The 17,877-nt window shown below is 42.2% G+C and overlaps 1 protein-coding gene across 1 annotated transcript in view; it reads right to left on the minus strand.

Moving 5' to 3' along the window:
• Positions 1–2,790: 2,790 nt before the first annotated feature.
• The window catches only part of LOC126528483 (quinone oxidoreductase-like), a 30,903-nt gene continuing 15,816 nt past the window's right edge, over positions 2,791–17,877 (minus strand). The window contains exons 4-7 of the mRNA XM_050176361.3: positions 16,876–17,080; positions 10,722–10,823; positions 8,024–8,119; positions 2,791–4,051 (exon numbers count right to left, since the gene is read on the minus strand). Of these exons, the coding sequence (XP_050032318.2) occupies positions 3,884–4,051; positions 8,024–8,119; positions 10,722–10,823; positions 16,876–17,080 (571 nt within the window). The 3' untranslated portion in view covers positions 2,791–3,883. The remainder of the gene's footprint in view (positions 4,052–8,023; positions 8,120–10,721; positions 10,824–16,875; positions 17,081–17,877) is intronic.

Below are 17,877 nucleotides of genomic sequence, written 5' to 3' on the forward strand. Positions count from 1 at the left end.
TCTGGGCACGTGCTTTTATGCGGCTTTTCCAGTTTGCAACATAACTGTGTTATAACAGTAATGTCTTTTTCCCCCCTGGGGGACCAAAAGTCCCTCCTCATGTTACATTCGTGGTCGCATTATTTATGTCCAAATACGGTAAATTCGTAAGCACTAATGAATGTGATCTGACTAACAGTGGTCAAAGAAGGGTTGTTTCTGGAGCCAGTGTTCTGACATCTGAGTGTTAGCTCTAGATCTAGAGACATTCCTTATTTGACTAGTGTTGATACTTCAAATTTTCACCTTGCTGTGTACCTGTTTTCAACAAAACTGACATTTTGTTGGTGCTTCTGATTAGATATTTTTGGTTGGACCTGTGCTGCAGAATTTGTTGATATGTGTCAAGTGTGCTAGAGCACATTGCACGCCGGCGAGTCATGCGACCACCTTGGTCGCAAATGGCGACTGTGGTCGAAAAGTGACCGTTTTAGGGCAGTCGCTCACTGTTCCGTTGTTCAAGTCCGATGGTAGTCGCAGATCTGCTGAGCTATCAGGGGCATCTCACAGCAGCAAGTTGGAATATGCAAATGGAGGTGCATTGCCATGGCCACGTTTGTGATATGGAAATAAATACTTCTGTCTCTTTCTTTGCCAGAGACACCGGCACCATCCGAGTATGTTAACTCCACTTGAACATGTGAGTTAAACAGATCTCCAGTGAGTCTTGCATTCATATTCGCTGGGAAAACTGATGAAAACATGCACACAAAGAAAAAAAGCATCAATTAGATGGAATGAGCTCATCTTTTCTGTTTTTTTTCTTTGTGTATGTGTCTTTGTCACTTCTAGTAGGAATGCAATTTGTATAGCAACAAACTAGCCTGGCTTGACTCCAGTTACATCAATATCACCATCAAAACACATAGGGAACAAGAATAACAAGTGAAAACTAGTGATTGGCAAGCATGTACAAGATAGCATATGTGTGTAGCTTGGATTGAATTTTTCTAAATTGGGGAGAATTTCGTTTTTGTGGTAGGCAGGACACAAAGAATAGTGGACGTCTCTCTTGATGTCATCTTTTTTTTTTTATATACACTGTTTAATAATCTGGAGGCAAACTTATTCACACGCCTACAAATGGCAGGTGGTGTTTGCTGATGGGAATGTTGTGAGATGTTGCTTGGTTGCCAGTTGTAGTCATTTGTGCAACCTCCGTCAGTTGCCACTGTGAATGCATCTTAGAAGGATGGCAGATTGGACTAACTAATAATCTATTCTTATTGCAACAACATATGCCGCGAAGCAAGAAACAACACACGAGCGCTCGTTTTTCTTCTGTCAATTTGCTCCTTGGGTCGTACTGTTCTGCTCTGAAACAGAAGCGTTTGTATGCCTTCAAAGAAAAGGGCTCCAAGATGGACATCCGCGTATTTCATGCGACACCAGTATGTCTTCAGGTAGTGTGCTCTCTTGTTCCTTTTGACAGCAACAATTTCCGATGAGCAAATATCTGAAATGGCTCACTGTTTTTGAAGCACAATGTAAACGGCATGAATGTTGATGTTGCTCCCGCACTTGAAATATTTTGTGAGTTCAGGCTTAGAGTTCACGTTTGCGAGTGCAGCAAAGCTCACTGACAAATTTCTCAACCGGTTCTGACAGTGCGTTTTTAACAAGATGCGGATGCAAAAAATATGTGCTATATTTAACTCTTGAATGGACATATAATCGTCATTAAAGGGGCTTATACAAGAGCACAACAGTGCATCCTGTAAGCAATGGAAGAAAAATGGAACTGACTATTGAAATACACTTGTTTTTTACTAAACGAAACTATGTATATACATCTACGTTTGTGTAATAAAGCTTTAGTTGAGATTCAGCATTTGTTCCTCTTCGATATTGTACCGTCAGTGTTTCATGCATGCCATTTTAGTACAACCAAATACCAACTCGCACCCAGGTTTCTGTTCATTTACATACAAGAGGTGGCTGCACAATAGCTGATAACATACGCACATGATGGATATGTCTCCTCAAAGAGGTGGCCAGGCCTTGATAATAGTTTGCAGGTAGAAATCTCGCCATTGTAGCTGTCACAAAAGCAGATGGTTTCACAAGTTTCTTTAATGTGGTCTCTTTGACACAAGTTCTGTGTTGCTCATGTTACAAATAAAGCATATTGTGATTGAAAAGTGACTGCTACCATTTCTTTCTTCGAACTTCTTGCCTGTATGTAACAATCGTGATCCTGAATTGTGAGAAGAAAACTTCCATAACTGTAACAATCGTAATAACTCCTTGCCTATATATAACATTTGTGATAAATATTGTGAGGGAATTTGCGAAATTGTTTAAAAGTCATGATCATATTTCTTGCCCATTTGTAACATTCAGTGGTCCTCGATTATGAGAAGGAACTTTCGAAATGAACTAACATAACCAGGACTGTCTCAAGGTAACAGTCTCGTAATATGCTGTATCGTAATAGGAAATTGCCACAGATAAATTTCCGGCAGAAGAAGGAATTTCTAGATAAGCTGGAGTGGCCCTGATGCCACAGGCAGCACTAAAAGCAGTTCGATATAAAAGCATGTGAGCACCACTATTGTTGCCATATCTCTATTTTACTCACAATTCCAGTTCAACTTCATCTTGAGATTTCTTGGCTATCGAGATCACGATTGTCGCATCTGTCTGCTTCAGATTAACCATGGTTGGAAATCTGTGCACAACTGCCCTGTCATGTTTCAGTGTGAAATTGATAACTGTCAAATCACAAAGAAAACACAGTAAGACTCTACGTCATCAAAACAGCAAATGGAGCTTTATTTTCAGTGCTGGACAAACAAAAGGCAGGCAGAAAAAAAATAACATTCTGCATCTTCGGTAACACGGATATGTTTTAAATATTTTGCACCATGTACATGGATAAATGCTCTAAAGATCAAGTAACGCAGGTTTGGCAGCTCAGAGTCGATAGCAAATTCATAAACAGGTAGCACTCGCTAAAATCACTCGTTTGCTGGGTTGACATTTTTTTATACCATCTACAAGTACCGCTAGTCGGGGGCCAGATCTACTGTCGAACCTTGACATAACGAACACGAACATAACAAATTATTGGATATGACTAAGCAAATGTGAAATGTTTATGACCAATATCGGAATGTAATGAATATTTGTATAATGAAGGTACTTTTGTCCCAAAAGTGGCTTCGTTCTGAGGCTTGACTATACTATCATGACCACGGGTTAGCTCAGCTTCTCATAGTTACTTGCAGTTAACGGAGAGTTGCTAGTAAGAATGGCTCATTGATTTACTTTTAGCAAATGTTGGCCTTGGTTCTTGCATTTCATGTTTACTGGCTGCGGCGTCTGTTGCGCATACATAGTGGATCAACGGGGGAGGGATATCATTAGGATATGTAGAAATGGACATTATGAACTCCTTCCTTGTTACGAGAGCAGTATGGAATTTCAATCTGGCACCCAGAATGGAATTTCCTGAATGCTGCAAAGCTGAAAAGGCTTCCAGCAGGTAACATCACAAACTGAAAGGGGAGTACTTTCTTTTTGTAAGGAAGACCTTTCTGCCAATCAATCAAAAAAATCATTTTGCTAAATTTGGCACAATATTGGTCATACCCTGGCTAAAAAAATTCACTAAGCAATCGCTGAACCTTCTCTGCACTACAGGAGCCTAAACTGCTTGGACCTTGGTTCCCAGTGTACTCCCACACTGCGTGAACGTTGAACATAACTGAAAATGCGATGCTACGATTCAGGCAAATTGATACCCTGCTTTGCAGCCTCGAAAAGTGAAAAAACTACAAACGTGGCAGTGACGTACAGGAATGCCTGATGCCATAAAAGCCTGCAATGGCTGTGGCTGAAATCACAGATCTGGGTTAATAACAAGCCTGCCTTTTGCACCTTTTGAGTTTATGATGTCATGGTGGGCTGCCTTGGCATCGCCCAGTGGATAGGTGCGATCCATCACGGGATCAAGCCAGCCATCTTCGATGCCCTTGATGACGGCTTCCGCTGTGGCTTGCCATTCTTCCTGCAAAGGTTGTATTGTGCCATCAGATACCGCCAAAAATGAAGGCAGTTTTTAGAGTGCAGCTCTTAGACGCCCGTTCCTGTGGAGAGCGTTGGCGTTGTCCCTCATAACTGACCAAACGTGCACAGCGAAAGGTGAATGCAGAGTGCAGCAGGGGATGAATGACACAAGGAGGAAAGCAGAGGACGGTGCAGCAGAACCAGAAGGCAGAAAGTGGAGGAGAAGGGTATGGCAAAAGGGTGATAGGAACAGCGTAGTGCAGCGGTGGTGGCTACAAGATGATGCCAGAGTAGCGCACATCATTTGGGAGATCTTTCAGCAGCTGTTGCTGTGAATCGCGCGCACACGTCACCCGCACGCCGGTTCTCGCAATCTACAGATTAGCGAGGCAGTAGCACCACACTTCACTCCGTTTGCAAAGTGCCTCACGAGACAGATTGCCTGCACCATTCAAGATATCATGAAATGAGAACACGTTTGGAGCTGCACTCAAGTTTCGCATTAGGGAGTATTGTTACCGTTGGTGAACTTTCTCCAAGTCGTATAAACAGTGGAACCTCGTCGATATTTTCTTAAAGGGCCCCTCACCAGGTCCCGTAGCGAATTTTGGTTATACACTGGAAGTTATTACGTGCACTCTAAGGAGCGTTCAGCCGCAACAATTTTTCAAATTGGTTCATTAATAGCCGAGAATAGAAATATTTCAGTGCTGCGAACCCATGATTTCAGGAGGCGAGCATCAATTCCAAGAGAGACACTGTCTCCACTTGCCCCGTCTAGCCTCTGCAAGCAAAATTCTTTCCCTGTTCTCCCATACCGGACCTCAAGTATCATGTGACAGATATGTCACAGGCCCCCACCTTCATTTTTTTTCCCCTCGCTTTTTTGCTGCGCAGCGCACTTCCACTGGTGGTGTCACACGCAGGCTGTTGTGTTTGTCTCGTTTTGCGCAGAGCACGATTTTGCACGCTGTGCACAAGGAAATCTGACTAGCGGTATAAATCGTTGCTACACGAACACTGAGGCAGACACAAGCGGATCATAGAGCATGATCGCGCACTGGAACACAGTAGAAAATGACAGTTTCGGTGTCAGCGTGAGCGACTGCACGACGTGGAAACAAGCAGACGAAATGGAAGTACATCTCACTTGCTGCACTGCGAAGTAAAACAAATACATGCAGACATTCGGTTTGTGTGTGTTATTTCTCTAAACCTTAATTCATCTATCGATGCAACAGATGACACAAATAACAGATGTTGCCTTGGATAATTCTCGAAGTCACAAGTCACTAAGAGTGATGTAACTGCAAAGACACGTGTACGTAGGTGCGGTAGCACGTATACGTCATCCCTCCGGCTCGGAGCGCAGCACCCGCGAGGAGAAGGGCAAACGGTATTCGGTTTGAAATTTCAGCTCTTTTCGCGCCATGTAGCAATGTAATATTTAGCAGACACGATCGTTGGCACGCATTGTATGCATGGTGCTTGTCTGCTCACTATGGCCTGACCTGGTCCTGGACATCGCTAACTTCCAACTAAATGTTTATGTAGATTGAAACACGACTAGTACAACCGTGACATCACAACCTCTCCATAGCATCAGAAAAGCAATCTCTTTTTCAGTAAGTGCCACTGACGGGCAGCTAATTTAGTTTAGCATTTAGTTGGAAGGTAGCGCCTATCCGTTTTATATGTCCTTCTTTTAGTCTGCATCTTTGTAGCGCTGTTTTTTCATCAAGTATACAAAATAAAGTCAAGTTGGGTAGTTTTCAAGCAATGAGGATGTACCATGCACACTATTCCAAGCAATAATAGTCCTAGGAAAGAGTGAGCACTTAGCCTCTTCTGTGCAGTGCTAATTAATATACTGAATTCTGACCAATAATGGCAAAATAATTTTTAGGACACCCAGTAGCCAAGTTGTTTTACTTCCTCTGCCAGAATAAACTGGCTCTTTCTTGCATTGCCCTCCCCCCCCCCTACCCCCACCATATTGTGTGCTGCCATCAACCAGAAGCACGACAAACCACTTAGGCAAAATAAGCATTGGTGGAAAATGAAAAGTACCATCAACGAGTTGAGCTCGTCCTTGACCACTTTTACTAGTAGGGCATCGATGAACCTAGCTTGTGCACGGCACAGGAGGGGCTAAAACAATTTATTTGAGAGGTTAACTGCGTTATTGTTTTACTGTGTCGTAACCAAAGGAATGCACAAGGATATCAGAGGTGTCGACATTGTAACAACTATTATTCTCATCCTAGTTGCAGCTGCCAATGCATGCCAACTAGCATATTTCTCAGCCCTCATTCATTCATTCCTTTCATGTGTTCCTGCCACGGCACGGTCACTACACCTAGAGAACATACAGAAGTCGCAACCAACTACTACACATTCGTTATAAATTGAGTTAACTACTTTTAGTTAACTAGTTAACTTTTAGTTAACTAGCACTAAAAAGATGTGGGACGAGAACGAGAAGCACACAGGGCACTACGCTAGACTTCAACTGAACGGAACCACGGTTCTGTCACTGGCTTTCACCAAGAAAGAGTCCCTATCTGGAAAATAACCTGCATATTGATTTGTTCCAATAAATAATGTGTTAGAGTGGAGAAAGGGAAAACAGGTAGTGAAAGTCACTTACTGTATAGACTCGTGTAAGGGCTGCACTTTTTTTTCACAATTTTGACAAGGTGGGGCCCTTACACAGGGTCCCGTCTAAGGGCCACTACTAGACGGCTCTAGATAGTGCAGTCTACGCTTGTTACAACGGACCTCCGTACAACAGACTTTCAGATATAACACATGAAGTTCGCTTTTAACAGACCGCTCTACAAAGGACTATTGGCTACAGCGGACGAAATTAGCAGCAATTTTCGTAAAAGTCGGATGTATAAAATGAAGTTTTCCGTGTCGACACGGGCTGGCAGCTGACTTGCGAGGGACAGCCGATGATGGTGGCCAATGCCTCGCATGCGAGGGAGGAAGGAAAGTGGGGCGGAAGCGCGCCGTCTTTTGCATGCAAGGCACGGGGGGGGGGGGGCGTGAGCCGACAAAGTGCGCGCCCACGCGGGCTTCATATCTTGAAAGCGATCTGTGATGTGGCCAAAAGTGCACCCAGTGCTGGTAGCTCCGTATGTGCTGTGCTTGTGACGTTTAGTTCATGTTGAAGCGAGAGACAGCACGAAGGTCAATTCGGTCACTGCTGCTGCCGCGCTTATCTTGCTTAATTTGCTATGGCAATCGATGCTTCACCTTTCAGGCGAAACTGCAACTCTTTTTTTTTTTTTTTACTTTGGACGTTCATCACTCACTCTTTGCAATAAAGTTGTTAGACATCACGACGAAAGTTTCGGAAGTGAGGCATCTTGGATATTACAGTCTTTGGATAAAACGGGCATTTTTTGTCAGGTTATTAGGGTCTGTCGTAATGCTAGTCTACTGTATGTGCTGCTACTAGATGGCTCTTGCCATCTAGCAGTGGCAAGCAGAAGTGCACAGCATGCGGAAATTCACCTATGTGTGGGCACGGCATTGGGGCACAGAAGGCAATTGCTTCTCCACTGTAAATTTTTTCTCCAAATTTTGGGCTACCAAGTTGGGGGTGTGGCCCTTACACGGGTGCGGCCCTTACACAACTCTATACAGTATTTGCGTTGGGGGTTGTGCACATCCCATAAATCCTGTATATATGTTTCAAGGTAGTAAAAATTCAGTTGAAGTCTAGCATCGTGTCCCGTGTGCTTCTCGTTCTTGTGCTGCAGTTCTTTAGTGCTAGTTAACCAGAGCAGTGGTTAATTAGCACTGGAAGTCCGGAATATGCACCAACTAGCCCAACTGTCTTCTCTAATTTGTTATGAGAGGAGACGACTTCAGAAGGGGCGTACTCGTCTTACCCTCTTTGATCCAATCAAGCCCTGTCCATAGCTAAATAAATCACTTCAGCTTATGTTAGCAGTAGTCTTACGGGAGTAGAGGCAAACAGTGCTGCTCCGGTGATGGACGTCTCCTTCCCCATCATGTGCCTAGCGTCGATTTTGGTGGAACCACGGTTTCCCACAACCTGCGCAGCAGCAGACAGCACCAGAGGTCTTTGAGAACATCTTGTACGCATGCATGTGATTGTACATTAAGCAAACATTCAGCATGCAGGAAAAAAGAAAAAAACAATGCATGTTACTGGTGTTCTTTTTAAATTTTTAATGAAGCAATCTTTAAAGGGTGCTAGTTACATTTTGGAACACTATAGGCAAAAGAAAAGCGCAAACAAAAGACAGGTCTCAAGCTTCTGCGTGAGCCCATCGTGACATCATTGTAATAACAGTGTTGACATCCAACTAATTACAGTAAAAGAAATTTGCCACAGTAAACTGTAAAGAACCAATTGAAATAGCCTCATGGCCTACGCAGGACAGTGGGGGTGTGTAGTTGGTACCGGGTAAGCCGAAGCCAATTAACAGCCGGCCATGTACCATCAAAAGACCATAAAAGCAATGGGGAAAAAAGTACATGTGGGTCAACTTATTTTTGTGTATTGTGGCACATCCTGAATTGTCTGACCACAGCTGAGATTAACTGCCCCACACGTGTGGTCAAGTCAATGCTGCTTTGCATCCGGCTCTCGCGTTCTCAGTGAACACTCAGCTTATCAGCATCCTGCGAACATGTTGATGGAGTACTGCTAGCCTCTTGTTTCATACAATGCTTATCACTGGATGTGAGGAGATGATTCTAAACGACAGAAAAGCTGTATCTTTATGCTAGCATAAAGGCCTGCAGTGCACCAGTGTACTCTCATCAAGCGTATGGTCCGAACAGTTGCATTTATCAAGACACTTACAGTGCCACTTTTCTTTGAAATGCACAGGCACAGCAAGCCTGGCTGTGCCTGTGCCAATTTTATCGATATGCTCCTAAAATGCTGCTACAAGTTTCCTTTTGTTTTTTTCTTATAAAAGTCATTGATCGGTGTTATGATCACACTATTTCAAGTTAAGCAAAGCTTAGAACAGCAGTGCCTAGGCTTTGGATCCTGCGGTGAAAACAGCTGTGTGCAAGAGCCAGAAGCTTGGGTGGAAACCAGCAAGAGAAGACATTGATAAATACTAGGTACGTATGTATATTGTGTTATCTTTTATTACATTAATTCGTCCCCCCAAAATTTCTGTTGTTTTAAGTAGTACGTAAGTGTCTTCTTCACTAATGTCATTCAACTCTTGGCCAATCCCCTGTGGTAGGTAGGTGCCAACGAGTAAAGGAAATCCACACCAAACAGGTGATCGTGTGCAGCATCTTCCTGATTTTCTCATTGTCTGTCCTTTCAGCACTGATCTCATGGGTTAATCTGCTTTTACAATTTGCCAAATCACAGCGAGATGAGCATAGGCTTTTGCCATCTTTGTAAACAAGACTGTTGTGATGTCTATAGTGCAATGCTGCATGAGCAGAGCATGAGCATGAGCATGAGCTGGGCCTCCTGCTCGACGCTGTAGGTACTGCTATTTTTGCTCGTAAACTTCCTAGCACTGGCATTACTCAGCAAGAGATCAAAACAAAATATAGGCGTTTTGCCATCTATGCGGGTGGCACCATCATGGTTTTTTTTTTCCCAAGCCACTTGAGTTGCTGAATTCAGTGATCTGTTAATAATGATTCACCCTCACTGGCATAAAGCATGGCCTTTATTAAGATGCGCTATGCTGCCTAGATGGTGATTATGATAAGAAGGTAACAACATAAATATACAGTACTGTGTGCCACTCAAAGCTTTAAGCCTTTTGCCAGAACTTGGCAGTGCAGTGGTGCTGCATTAGGCAGGCATTGGTAGGCATCACACCTGACAGGCATCACATTTTCATTGAAATTTGATGGCCTACTATAGCATCTGGTCAAACAAGTAGTCGGTGTCATGTGTCATTTAACATGCGTAGAATTTTTTGTGACATCTAAGTGTGGAGGAGGCCTAAAGCATGTTCCATAGGCATCAAGTAGCAGTGGCACATGCCTCCAGTTTGTGTACCTTGTCCAATCATACGCACTGTTTGGCGACTTGAACAAAAGCTTTAAACTCTCATTCTGGCACAACATCATGCTGAAATCATAGGATCGTAGTAGTAGTTGGTAGAACCAGTTATTGACCAATATTTCACAAGACAAAGAAATTGGCATCTAGAGATCTGCACGTCACAAAGAATCCACGTTTTGGGATCTGTATGAATAAAAAAATTTCAACTTTTCTCTTCTGACATTGGTCGGCGACCTGCTTGATTGATGGCATTAAAGTCGAACCCACATATATCAAATCTGAAGGGGATCACAAAAAAGTTGAATATATAGATAATTCAATATATAAAATAAAATTATTATACAAAAACTTTCAAGTGGATTTTACAGCTGTTCGTTTTACACAACAATTCGTTATATGTGGGTTCGTTATATCCGGGTTCGACTGTATCGCTCGACCAGACACTGTGAAGTCAAACTCTCCATTAGAACGCAGTAATAGTGCATGGCATCTATAATCATAGAAAACAGACAAGTTTGTGTTTCCCCATTGAACTTTAGGATGAGCGCACTTCACTGAATCACTGCTCAGTGCCAGGACAGAGCAGATAAATTGTGCAGAGCCATCGTGAAATTGTGGCAGGATGCTACGGCATACTCACAATGACGACACCATTCTTGCGTAGGAGAGTGAGGTCGTTGTCCAGGTTAACATTGGCAAGCATTTCAATGACGACATCCAGACCCTGTCCTTCAGTCCATTCCTGCCAAGAAGGAAGGTGCCATGAACCACAAGATGCCACGTTTCTCACCATCGTCATAGTTTACTTGAGCCTCGCCACAAATTGCATATGAAGTCGATTCCTGTTACTGCGGCAGCATTAAATGACACCGAAAAGAAAAGTTATTTGAGCTGTGTTAGTGAATTGTCATTCTATAATAGCAGAAAAGACGCCTAGCAAGCCATAAAGGAAGCAAACATGAAAGACACATGGTAACGCCACCTAAAGGTTCCTGCATCAGCTCGCTATGACGTCACCATTTTTAATACCGTCTGCTTGGGCCTAGTTAATTTTTTTATCGGTAGAGATAAATGGCGCTGTATTATAACATAGCAAGTTTTGAGGACATTTGCTGAACAACTTCCAAAGTACAAAAAAGCACTCTGAAGTACTTCTTTAACACTTCAGAGCAGTTCGCATTTTTGTATCCAAAAATGTTTTTCTTTTCTTGTATATCAGATCATTTTGTACATAAACTATTGTGCTTTTGTTTCTGTATGTTCTCTAAAATACTGTGCATTAGTAACTGCGCATGCATGAGTGATGATAATTCGTTTTTCTCTTTTTAAATGTTTTGTATGCATGCTGCCTTCGATAACGTGCTGTGCTGCTGAAGGTGTACTGTGCTGCTGTACTGCAGAAGGGCAAGAAATTTAGCCATGTCAAGCTCTACAGAGCTTTTACTACCTAGTCCTCCACTCTTTCAAGTGGAAATACACCGTTTGATTGATTGGATTGAAATTCGTGATGTCACACAGGCATGCTGGTGCTGGGGCTGTGGCGAGAAATAAATGAGTGGTACTTCGACCTTTATTTTCTTCTCTAATAACCAACCTGTGAGCACGAAATTAACAAAAATAGACTTTTGAAGAATTACTTTATTAGTCTAAACAAAGTTAAAGTTTCCTTTAGAGTCCCTTCAAACAGAGTTTTAGACATTGTACAATAATTTTCAAGGTTGCCAAGAGAATCTAAACACAGTCAAACCTCGATTTAAGGAAGTTCCATTTCACAAAATTTTCTATTTGACAAAGCACTTTGGTTTCCCCTATGCGCGTTCATAAAACCTAACGCACTCAAAACCTTGAATGAATAAAAGGAACTCAACCTTTCATTTGACTTAATGAAGCTTCGAGAAAAAATATGTGCAAAACAATAAAAAAATATGGGTAAGCTAAGTGATGTATGTTATTGACCTGTGAATGTTTGACATCCCCACATGAAGGAATGCAAGACACTCTTAATAGGCTTGTTGCTTGTGATAAATGTGCCCCCAATATGCAAGCAAAAACTGCATGTTTTGTTTCATTCTTGCTTTATTCTTATTTTATTTTTTTGCTCTTGAAATATTGTTTGGAATTTAACAAAGCGAAATAATTATTGGGTCCCATTGTCTTCATTCAATCGAGGCTTCTCTGTACTGTAATTTAGATCTACTTTCAGGTAAATTCCTATATTCTATTTCATGAATGTTCATCACCTTGTAGGTTTCTGAAAAAACATGGTTAGTTAATCAGTGGTCTAGCACGTCAAGGTAGACCTTGCCCTGTCATTCGCTAGCCTTTTAGCTAGCTTATTTGGCAAAGTAAGTGCGGCAGAAACGCTGTAGGGGCAAGTTCAATCTCTAAAATGAAAATTCGGACTGGTAGGTCTTGCATAGTAGGTAAACCACAGCAGATTAGAAAAGGGACGACCGCAGAAGTAAGAAACATAGGGTAATGCACCCTGTGTGTCTTGTTTCTGCGGTCGTTCCCTGTCTAGTGCGCTGCAATTTGCCTGTTACGGTTCAATGTCCAGACTAGAGCAAAGTTTTCAACCACAAAAAAAAAAAAACCCATCTGTCATCTTTGCTTGCGTGGTTTATCTAGAAAAAACAAGAGGTCTTGCAGTTTCACCTACAATGCAAAGCAGTGACAAGATATCTGGAGCAATAACTATATGCAGTAGGTTTTGCACATTTTGCGTGCTATAGGTCAGAGTAAACATTCACAGATCCACATGATAACCTGTTGTTCGATAAAAGGATTAGTCCTCCCCCCCCCACTCCTCCCTTTTAGTGGGTCTGGCAGCACAGCAACGATGCAGTCGCCTTAAGTTCAGCCTCTGCTTTTCTTTCAGGTAAATAACAAATGTTCTTTATTTGCAAATCGCACTAGTTATGCTGCCCTCGTTGTGCTGCCGGGCCCACACAGCTTCTTGTTCACTGTGAAACAATGTATGCGCGTTTTGGCTAAGCTACTACTACTCGCCGGAGACATCGAAGAAAATCCCGGCCCTAGCCTTTGTTCCGCTACTACGTAAACGTTGGGGGACATCATGTCAGCTCTCAACAAAATTCATTCTGGGCAGGCCTCTTTGCTAAATGAAATGAAGTCGATTTGCACTAAGCTATTGCAAAATGACAAGGTGTTTGAGAGTATTAAAAAAAGATTGGACAAGATCGAGGACTATTCATGCATTGCTGTGATAAAAACAAAATTAGATACCACCCATGACCTTACAGAGCGTAATGCCACTGATATTGCAAACCTGGCAGCATGAATAGACGACGCTGAAGATAGGTCACATCATAGCAACTTAATGTTTTTTGTGTTGTCAGATTCCAAGCGTGAAACATGGGATCAACCTGAAAGTCTCATTATCGGGCACTGCAGTTCAAACCTTAATCTTGAAATCCAGTCAAATGACATAGAGTGCCCCAACGGCTTGGAAAATTCCAACAAGGTAAGAACAGACCAATTATTGGGATGCTCGCCAACTCCAAAGTAAAACAACGTATTCTTTCCAATGCAAAAAAACTAAGATGATCAGGCTTCAGAATATCTGAAGATTACTCCCGCAACACCCGTATTGCCCGCAGAAACCTCGTAGAATATGGCAAATTCCAAGGGCAAGCTTTTAAACTTCACCACGACAAGCTTATTATAGATAACAGGAGCTACGTATTTGATCACTCCAACAATAGGATCATCACATCTAAAACATAGCTACCTCACAATGCTTCCGGAAACACGTGTGATCCTTTCCCATTTCTTTACACCAACATTAGAAGCATTCTTCCGAAAAGTGATTCACATCAATACCTTGCCGAAACAACTGAATTTAAAATAATTGCATTAACTGAAACATGGCTGAATTCTTCCATTAGTGATTTAGAAGTATTCTGCACTTTTCCCGATTTTTGATATTTTTTGGTGAGACTGAGACAGTAGGCGTGGCGGTGGTGTCATGCTGGTGACCTACCTTAGTCTTAGCTGCTCATTAATCGACATAGCCAATCGAAGCCTTACTTCTTGTTTGCAAAACTTCATATCCACCTGTCATATTCGGCGCACGCTATCGCCCTCCTGACGCTGAACTTTCCTTCGTTGTTTCGCTACACGAATTACTCCATTCTGTAAAGTCCACACACCATGATGCTTCTATCATTTTATACAGTGATTTTAACTTTCCATCCATAAACGATCTTGACTTTCTATCATCTACATCAAGGAATAACGAAGGAATCAAATTTTTGAACACATGCCTCACATTTGGTCTTACACAGCTAATGCTGGAACCAACGAGACTTACTGATAAAAGCGCGCACATACTTTATCTTTTGCTAACGTCACATCCTGATAATGTCTCGTCACTAACAATTTTACCTGGATTGAGCAATCACGTAGTAGTTCACGGTTCCATTCATTGCAAGCTATTACACCCGAAAAAAAGAAGAGAAATCATTAACACTGGATTATGCCAGCATGAATAGAGACTTATCCGAGTTCTGCACTTGGTTCTTAGTTGATTTTTTGGGTAGATCAGTTGAAACAAACTGGCTATTGTTTAAAAACAAAATGTGTAACCGAATTAATAAATGCATATCAACCATTTATGTTAGAGAGCATGTATCCTCCCCTTGGTTCAATAAAAACTTAAAACATCTGAACAAGAAAAAGAAGAGACAGTTTCGAGCTGCCAAAAATTCAAACAACGCATGCGCTTGGGCAAGATACAAGGCAACAGAGAAAGCATTTCAGCACTTCGCAGCGGAAGCTAAGCAACAATTCCTTTCTACAATATTACCTACCATGCTGCAGAATAATCCGAAGCAATTCTGGAAAACAATTAAACCAGGCCCACCATAAAACTGTCTCATTATGCGACCATCACAATAACCCTTTTCCTGAAACAGAGGTCCCAAATGTACTCAATGACACTTTTTCTTCTGTATTTACCCTCAAACCCAGTGATGAACTGCCCGATTTTCCAGAACTTAATTACCCTATTATGCCACACATACTATTCAGCCCTCATGGTATCAGCAAACTAATTGACAATATTAAGTTGTCATCTTCAGCAGGCATCGATAGTATTAACTGTAAGGTATGAAAGAATAAAGAATACCAAACATTATACAAGCATCATACTGTCTCATATTTTCCAACAGTCCTTGTTATTAGGAGTGGTGCCACAGGACTGGAAGGTGGGCAAGATTATCCCAGTTCCAAAGAAAGGTACTACTTCGTCACGTAACAGCTATCGACCCATTTCATTAACTAGTGTGCCCTCTAAATTAATGGAACACGTCATTTATTCGCATATAACCAAGTTTCTAACCTCTGTTGGCTTCTTTCACCCACAGCAGCATGGATTTCAAACCCAGCTTGCATTATTTATTCATGACATCAGCTCAAGCATTGATCACAATATCTCCATAGATGCCCTGTTCCTGGACTTCGAGAAAGCTTTTGACAAGGTGCCACACAAACGGCTATTCCTTAAGCTCTCTCACCTAAATTTTAAGCCCTCTGCCTTCAACTGGCTGTGTGACTTTCTCACAAACAGGAAACAGTTTGTCTGTACTAATGGGCATACTTCCTCGTTAGCACCTGCTGTATCCAGAGTTCCTCAAGGCACCGTCCTCGGACAATTACTTCTTATTTTCGTCAATGACCTACCGACCAGCATCTCCTCCTGTACTTGCCTTTTCGCAGATGATTGTGTCATCTACCATCCTATCCATAGTTTCCACAATAACATTTCCCTTCAAAATGATTTACAAAAGTGGTGTAAGACTTGGTTAATGTCTTTAAATGTCAAGAAAATTTCGCAGATCTCCTTCCACCGCCGAGCTTCTTACGAACCATATAAGTATGTCGTTCTTGGCTCCGAGTTATCTTCAGTGACATCGTATAAGTAACTGGGCATCACAGTATCTCATGATCTCAACTGGTCCCATCATATAGCAAGTGTAACGAACGAAGCTAACCGTGTCCTTGGCTATGTCAGGGGTAATTTAAGTTCACCCCTTCTCACATAAAACTGCTAACGTACCAAAGATTTATTCGTCCTAAGCTGGAATACGCATGCACAGTTTGGGACCCACATCAGGTTAGCCTACAAAAAGCTATTGAATCCATCCAAAACTGCACTATTAGATTTGTTTTCTCAAATTATTCTTACTATTCCAGTGTTATTGAACTAAAACAGAGTTAATCTTCCCAGTCTTGAGTCACGCAGAAAAAGCACGCCTGTCCCTTTACCATAAGTTTACCATCACTCGTCTCTTGCTAGCTGAATTATCATATCTGCTCATCACCTCTCGCTCCGCAACAGTAATTCTAAAGCTGTATACCTACCTCCTGCGTGCACTACTGCGCATCTCAACTCATTTTTCATTCGAAAAGTGAACGACTGGAATCATCTGCCCGCTCACACTGTGCCCCACTCCAATCCTAACCAAGTCTTTCAGCGAAGACCTGGCACAAATGTAATACCCACCCCTCATGTAAAACCCCGCACCAGGGGCATTTGAGGTATAAATAAATAAATAACTAAATAAATAAATAAATGAATGAATAAATAAACCTCCTTTCAAAAAGAAAATGCTCTTCAGAGTTGACTCTAGTCCACGCCATCAATTGTGAAGGAGAAACCGATCACCCAGCAGCAGTCACGCCAAACCATGGGGAGGTATAAAAGAAAGCGTTGTCTTGAAAAACAGAATAGCAAGCTACCATTGGCTATAAACATGTAGGCACAAACAAACCATGATCTTGGGCAGGTAGTCTCGCTGCTTGTGACAGGCGGTGAACTCGGCGCCCAGACTCTTGACCAGCTCCATGCCGTAGCTGGTACCTGCTGTGCCGGCCACCTGGCAACCCACCAGGCGTTTGGCAATCTGAATGGAAGCTGTGCCCACAGACCCACTTGCACCATGGACCAGGAGGCGGTGAGAGGCCTGCGCCTTGGCCCTGAGCACACCACAAGAGAAGAGATTCTTTAGAAAGACAACAGCTGCAATAGCGTCCTCACTAAGGGTGGCCATGTAATAGAAGGTTTTGGTTCCACAAGGACTCTATAGAGGAACCCTAAATCTGTTTAAGCTCATCAAATATTATTTGAAAACTCAATTTCTTGTGAATTTAGCGAGAATACATTGACTATTAGAAGAGAAAATTCAGGTGAAGATTGCATTTTTTAAAAATTCACGTCTGAATCCCAATGTCGGTATGTCAATGCGATGTGTTGGGTTTCAACTTATTTTTTCATATGTTCTTGACACTTCCTAAGTTCAATCTGTGGCTCTTTTAGAATGCAGTGCAGTCCATCTTTATCGATAAACAATTAACTAGGCCCTAACAGTTGCCATCAAAATTCATGACCTTACGGCGAGCTGGCGTGAACTGCTGTGAACTGGTGGGAACTTCAAGGTGGTGTAACCACCTGCCTTTCGTTCTTGAACCTCTTTGCTTTTCAGGCCTCTTCACATACAATCTCGCAAAACAAATGAAGCAAAAATATAATTTTTTATTTATTGCTGAGAAAGAGCAAATGTTTTTCATTCTTATACAAACACCACCTAGTACTGTAAATGTGGAAGTCTCGCAGATACCAAACATTTCTTAGTGCAAGTGTAAAGCTCCCACCAATATGCCTGCCACTTTCCAGCCGGTGGATTCCACTTCCAGCTGGAAACTGCTCTGTCCAGTTGGTTCCAGCTGGAGCTGGAAAACTTCCAGCTGGAAGGCCAGCTGAGGTGGATTCCATT

The sequence above is a fragment of the Dermacentor andersoni genome, chromosome 9, assembly GCF_023375885.2.
Source record: "Dermacentor andersoni chromosome 9, qqDerAnde1_hic_scaffold, whole genome shotgun sequence".
Lineage (NCBI taxonomy): Eukaryota > Metazoa > Arthropoda > Arachnida > Ixodida > Ixodidae > Dermacentor > Dermacentor andersoni.